Source organism: Limulus polyphemus, unplaced genomic scaffold (genome assembly GCF_000517525.1).
Source record: "Limulus polyphemus unplaced genomic scaffold, Limulus_polyphemus-2.1.2 Scaffold1212, whole genome shotgun sequence".
Taxonomy (NCBI): domain Eukaryota; kingdom Metazoa; phylum Arthropoda; class Merostomata; order Xiphosura; family Limulidae; genus Limulus; species Limulus polyphemus.
The window spans coordinates 89,416-96,737 of record NW_013666822.1 but is presented as its reverse complement, the minus strand read 5'-3'; the positions used below and the strand labels follow the sequence as shown (position 1 = coordinate 96,737).

General features: G+C 32.9%; 1 protein-coding gene across 3 annotated transcripts in view; it reads left to right on the top strand.

Moving 5' to 3' along the window:
• The window catches only part of LOC106462624 (allatostatin-A receptor-like), a 27,029-nt gene extending 21,550 nt beyond the window's left edge, over positions 1-5,479 (top strand). For 2 of the 3 annotated variants that reach the window (XM_022389941.1, XM_022389939.1), the window contains exons 2-3: positions 1,235-1,274; positions 2,766-5,479. In XM_022389941.1, coding sequence (XP_022245649.1) covers positions 2,825-3,994 — 1,170 coding nt within the window. In that variant the 5' untranslated portion in view covers positions 1,235-1,274; positions 2,766-2,824 and the 3' untranslated portion in view covers positions 3,995-5,479. The remainder of the gene's footprint in view (positions 1-1,234; positions 1,275-2,765) is intronic. The other variant, XM_022389940.1, reaches the window with a different exon arrangement.
• The last annotated feature ends 1,843 nt before the right edge of the window (positions 5,480-7,322 follow it).

The following is a 7,322-nucleotide window of genomic DNA, read 5'->3' as shown; positions in this document are numbered from 1 at the left end:
GGTGGTGATGACTAGCTGCCTTCCCTCTAGTCTTACACTGCTAAATTAGGGACGGCTAGCGCAAATAGCCCTCGTGTAGCTTTGCACGAAATTCAAAACAAACAAACTCTCTCATCAACTAATTGAATAAACGATCTCAGTCATCAGGCTACTTAACAATCTCAATCATCAGACTACTTAACAATCTCAATCTGTATCTTAATAAATCGTATCAACAATTACGTTAGTGGATCTTATTACCATTAATTTATTAAACACCAAAAAAGTATCCGGTAAACCCTTTACGAATAGACAATTTCAATTACTTTCCTAATCAGCGGACGTAGAAATTAAATTTATAGTGTCAATCATCAAGTTTATAAGCAATCTCTAGCACTAACGCAATAAACAATTTCCAACAAGATTTTAAGACATATCTTATTCTCTAACTTAATGAATATATCGTCAATTTAGTAACCAACTTGAACCAGTAACGTCATGAATTACTGTATGTGATATTTTTTTCTTTAAGTACTTAACAATAGATTATTTGAAATATAAAGTTCCAGTCAGGGGAATTAATATGTTTAACGGAAGAAAGCCAAAGCATGGTTCAGAAACCTGTGAAAATGATTTATATCTTACAAGTGAAATTGTTAGACAGACTCATGTATATTCTATGCTAGAGTGTTGAACATAAGTCGATTATGTGCGAGACAGTGGTTTTTACTCTACAGATTAACATCCATAATTATATATACGAAATGAGTTCATTATGTTTTCGCGATAAAAGTGGTAAATTTTCGTTTTCATTAGCATAACAGATATTTCTGATTAGATCAGAATGTAACCTATACACAGTTTCTATAAAATACTTGTTATCTATGAAATGAGTTTCATGTAACAAAAATGTCCTTAATTTAAACTTCGTAAAAACATTATACTCTATCCAACTTACTTTTTTGTTGAGAAAGTCAAAATGTGCAGATTTATGCGTAAAATATTCAATGTTATAAATGTCTAAAAGTTTTTGACTTCACATATTTTATCTTCGAATTGGAAATACAGATTATTTCTGAAAGTGCAATATATTTATAACAATTTCTTTCTTTTATCTAAAAGAGCGTTTTCCTTATTATTTTGTTTCAGCAAATCATGTTTTTTTTTATAAATAGCCTTGTTTTTATGAGCAAATAAAGAATGAAATTACATTCAACATATAATGTTTTTTGTTTGTTTTTGGCTATCTGTTTAGATCACTTTTCACCAGAAGTGGAAAACAGTGCACTGTTTCAGTAAGTTAACTGTTCTAGTCGTTTCCCTAAAATACATGTTTTTCAGATTGAGTACAGTGTTTTTGTTTTCAAATACTGAATGTTATCCTAAAGCTTTACAAAACAGCAATTCTCGCGTTGATTTTTACCCATTTCGCAGTTCTGGGCATTTGTGGGCATTTATAGTTCACCCTAAGTTACCTGTGGATAAAGTAGGTTTTTCACTTGATGTTTTGGACTTTTTTACAATTAATTTTGTCACAGAAAAATAAATAGGATTACTCACTATGATGCAATACATGGCCTGGAGGTTAGCATAATAAAACACGCTCCACATTTTGGGGTCGTCGGTGTGCTATAAGAGTGACAATCAAATCCCATTGTTGGCGGTGGGTGCTTTTGACTAGCTACTTTTCCTATAGTCTTTCAGTTACAAATTAAGGGTGTCTATGATCAGATAACCATTTTATAGTTTTGCGTGAACATTCTGAAGCAAAGTAAACCCTCACTGCATAGCTTATAAAACTTTAAAACATTGCAACTCAAATCTAGCACGGATGACAATATCATATAAAAGTTTTATTTTCATGAAGTTCACACCAATCAACCTGACATGGGAAACATTGTTTCACAAAATATCGATTCTTTCAATTTATCCACCTTATGGGAAAATGAGATCACACAACTGAACTGTCCACGATTTCTAGAGCCATTTAGGCATGTTAGTATAATAAGATTTACATAATTATTTATTACTTGTGAGATTATGTCAGATGGGTTCAGAGGTCTGTGACAATTATTTACACGCCAGAGTGCCTTTCAAAATCTCTGAAATAATTTATTATCCGTTATTGGTAAATCACAACAGATGACGAAATTCGATGAAGCTATGTAGTGATGTATTAATCTTCTCTTAAAGTAGTTTTAGCCGATTAATTGTTAAATGCCACATTAAAATCAGGTTAATCAAAAAGCCGTAAAAATTCAATGAAATAAAGTGGTCACACAACTTGAAAATAAAGAGTATGTTTGATTAAAATCCACTGATAAATACTGAATGTCCTTAATGTGACGAATTTTACACGTTTATCACACACACACAGTGAAGTAGCAAATTTTATCCATGTTCTAAAAACATTAGAAATACACTTTGATAAATATTTTATGTGCCGTTGATTGCATAACATAACCAGCTTCAACGTAAATCAGGAAATGATATTGCAAGTTATTTTGCAATAAATCAACGCTTCTTGTTTTTATTATTGATCTTTTTTTGATTATGTCTTTATATGAATACATTTTTTGAACATTCAAAAGAAATAAGATAAGGATGAGATTTAATATATTTGATATATGCAATATATACTTATATTATACAAAACGTAATATTTTAACTTAGATCATTTTATTCCATTTTAATCAAGAAAATAACATGATAATCTTCAGACTTTTTTGAATTTTATTTGACGTTAAATATTGACTCTTTTTGTTGTTTTTTTCCGTTTCTAATAGATTCCAAGTGAGTCATAAGTGGAAGTTGTTTGGATTTATAGATTCACAGAAGTTAAAACATGGAGTACATGGATATTGAAATTGATGTTCAAAACTACAGTCCTTCTACAGAAAGTACCCATGATACAACGAGATTTTCTATCTTCAACATGTTTAACTCCTCTCTTCAAGAAATGTACAACATGAGTAACATTTCTGTCAGTGGGAATGACAGCAAACAAGAAGACATAGACTATCCTCAAGCTGAAGAAATGGAACGGATTCTTAGTATTGTTGTACCTATTCTTTTTGGCACCATATTCATTGTTGGACTATTTGGCAACTTTCTTGTCGTCATTGTTGTCTTGTTTAATCCTCAGATGCGGTCTACTACCAATCTTTTGATCATAAATCTGGCAGTGGCAGACCTCCTGTTCATAATTTTTTGTGTTCCTTTCACAGCATGGGACTATTCTCTTCCTTATTGGCCATTTGGTGGCGTATGGTGCCGCATCGTGCAATACTTAGTGATTGTGTGCGCCTACGCCAGTATTTACACTCTAGTCCTTATGTCTCTCGATCGGTTCATGGCTGTAGTACACCCTATAACGTCAATATCAATCCGCACAGAAAAAAATGCATACATTGCTATTGGCATCACATGGTCGTGTATTATTCTTGCTTGCGTACCAGTCCTTCAGGCCCATGGGTTAATGAACTACATGTTCAGGCAGAAAGAGCATTCCGTTTGTGTGTTCCTTGCAAATGAGGGCTATAATCACGCTGCCTTTCAGATTTCATTCTTCCTGTCTTCCTACGTAGTACCATTGGTGTTGATATTTGCCCTTTACATGCTCATACTGAAAAGATTATGGTTCCATGCAGCTCCTGGTGGAAAGATGAGCGCAGAAAGTCACAAGTCAAAGAAACGAGTCACGCGAATGGTGGTGATTGTTGTCCTGATTTTTGCCATTTGTTGGTTTCCCATACAGATCGTTCTGGTACTCAAAAGTTTGAATAAATATCACCTGGAAACAGCCACAATCGTTGTTCAGATTGCCTCTCACATCCTGGCTTATATGAACTCATGCGTAAACCCTATTCTTTATGCTTTTCTGTCCGACAATTTTCGCAAAGCTTTTCGGAAGGTAATCTCTTGTAGTCCAGGACATAATAACACAAACAGACAACGAGAAACAACTGGGACTTGTGCAACTAAAAGTACCAATCTGAATAACGATATTTTGTAAGAAGGTTTTGTGGACCTCTAATAATATCATGAAAGTTTCCTGATATACATTAGACCAGCTTAGCTTTTCTGAGACAAAACTTTGTTTCTATCTAACCAAAAGACAAAAACAATAAAAAAAGCAATTATTTAAAAAAGTCGTAGATATAAATTATCTTTTAATAAAAAAGATTTTGTCACTTTTTTTTCACAACCCATTATCCTGTTATTGCTGTCAATAGATAACTATGTCGGCATTGTTTGAGACTTGGATTGTGTAACAATTCTTATTGTTTCACTGCTTGTGATTTTTATAGTCTTCTATTAGATGTATTTTTGGGGTGCACTTCCGAGAACATCTTTTTGGGATGCATTTCCGATAACAACAACTATAAAGTTAAGACTAAATATTCTTTAATTCAAATTCAGTGAGTATTTGTGGTAGATGTTCAGGAATACTTGCTGCCGTAAATTTCTATTATAGAAGAAATACTGATGTCAAAGTTACCAGAATAATATGAGCCTGAAAGACCGGAGGCTATAGCTTTAAACTGTTACTCACCGCCAAACCTAGCCTGTGGCTAATAACTACGAGCTCTTTTTCTTGAAATGCGGATTTAGTGTGATGTTAAAAACAAGACTAAACTGAAAAGAACTTTAACGAAATGTGTGCATTGGATTACACATAGTTTAATGATTACGAAGAATGTGCTATGTGTTATAAAACAAAAAGTAATCACAGTATCGTGACTTAACTTTAGATAGTAAATTAATTATAGTTTAGATTTGTTTTGTCAACAGCTGTGCATATCAAGAACACTTCAAACTAGAACACTGACATTGTATCGAGCGGTCCTGGAAGACAATAGCTTCTGAGAGAAAAGTAGGGAGAGCCGATGAGATTTGATTTATTTAATAATAGCTATTTAGGGTATATGTAGACATATGCCGTTATAACTGAATCACAATTAGAAGTAAAATAGGTACGTTGTATTTATTTACGTGTGTGTGTGTGTAATGCTGATTCTGAGTTTAGAGCCTAGATGTTATAAAAGTGTTTTTGTTCAATGTAAAAATATTTGTCTTTTAAGATCTCTGAATACTTAGCTATTTTTTCGATATTTAAACGTCTTATGAGTGTTTTTTGGGCTTCCTAATTAAGGTATATGTACTAGCATAGTTTAATTATTGCAACAGTATATATATATATATATATACGTGTGGTTTATAATATAAATACTTTAGTATTTCTGGCGCTGTTTGTTTGCGGGGCTCCACAAACAACGTCAGGAAACACTTGGTAGTAATAGAACGCATGTTTCTCTAGCTTCGATTGTGTTTAATATATATATACACGTGTAGCAAGTGCGTTAATAAAACGTTAATATATTTCACATCAATAGTTTCACTGTTATCCAATATGGCTGTATTCATTATAAACCTCTGTTTTTATATTGTAACTTAGTATGATCGTTGTCAAATAAAGTTTGTGAGTTTTGTTCTGCTATTTTAAAGTAGTAAGTTTGATTATTCTTTATTAAAATAAATCTAATGAACACTGGACTGTAATTATTACATCGTGTAAATGTATTTTCAATTAATAATATAGGTCCAGAATATGAATGAATAGGTCCAGAAATGAAATATGAAAGTTTTCAAATAACTATACTACAACTGTAATATAGAGTCACAAAAAATATCTTTTGTTTGTTGTTAAGTGTAAAGCTACGCAAAGGGTTACCTGTACTCTGCTAACCCTTGTATTGAAACCCGATTTTTGTTTTGCGTTAGAGGCCTTCAGATTTACTACTGAGCCGTCAGTAGGCACACACACAAAAAAACTAACTTCTTCAATATTTTAGTCACAATATTGCTTTCTCTAACTGTTCACACACAGTATTCCACAAACTTACTCGTCGTCATATATTCAAAAGTTTTGTGACATTTAAACGCTAGAGATTCTATGTGAGTCATGACTGTAAATAGCCTAGCTTGTACAGTTTGTTGATATTCAAACGCTAGAGATTCTATGTGAGTCTTGACTGTAAATAACCAAGCTTGTTACAGTTTTGTGACATTCAAACGCTGGAGATTCTATGTGAGTCATGACTGTAAATAACCTAGTTCGTACAGTTTTGTGACATTTAAACGCTGGAGATTCTATGAGTGAGTCATGACTGTAAATAACCTAGCTTGTACAGTTTGTTGATATTCAAACGCTAGAGATTCTATGTGAGTCATGACTGTAAATAACCTAGTTCGTACAGTTTTGTGACATTTAAACGCTAGAGATTCTATGTGAGTCATGACTGTAAATAGCCTAGCTTGTACAGTTTTGTGACATTCAAACGCTGGAGATTCTATGTGAGTCATGACTGTAAATAACCTAGCTTGTACAGTTTGTTGATATTCAAACGCTAGAGATTCTATGTGAGTCATGACTGTAAATAACCTAGTTCGTACAGTTTTGTGACATTTAAACGCTGGAGATTCTATGAGTCATCATCACTGTAAATAACCTAGCTTGTACAGTTTTGTGACATTCAAACTTTACCTTCTATATCAATATAATAGAACCTTTATCAAAGTCCACGAAAAGATTTAGAATATTCATAGGAAAACCCACATGTTTAAAGGGTTTCTGCTCCTTCAGTTATATGTAGTCTACCTATAATGGGCCCCTAAAAAAAGGTGACAGAATGGGACCACACACGTAAACTCTCGATCACCAGTAATGAAAAAAACATTGTCCTCATCATCGTCAACGCCATGAGCTCGTTATTGGAAAATGGATTACTTCATAAAGTCGTTTACCACTAAACACACAATAATAGAGCCAAAATGGAGTTAAATAAGAAGTTAAACTCTCCCTTTGGGGGTATTAAAGCGAAAATTGAAGGACAGCAGCTGTAAGTCAATGGTATGATAGTAGTCAATATTGAATCAATGTGGTGATAGTAGTCAATATTGAATTTGTCTTGGGGGATTAAAAGCAACGTTGAAACCAAACTCGTGTAGTTTACCACATCCTTGGATTAGTTCTCAATCTAATTTTTGTGGCATTTACGTTTCATTTGAAAGTTAGGACACAGTATAGATAGATCTAATAAAATGTCTATTTCATGGTATTTTGTAGGTAAAAAAGACAAAAATTATCTTAATTTACAAAATCAACTTTTCTTATTTTCCTAGCCACTAGAAAATGTTACTAGTTGCCTAGCTAGATCGTGTGTTTGTTTCCATGTTAACATTTCATATTACAGTATCTTAAGAATATTTACAATATCCAAACAACTAAAGATATGATTAGGAGGACAAAAATGCTCGTTAATTCAATTTATATTTTGCCC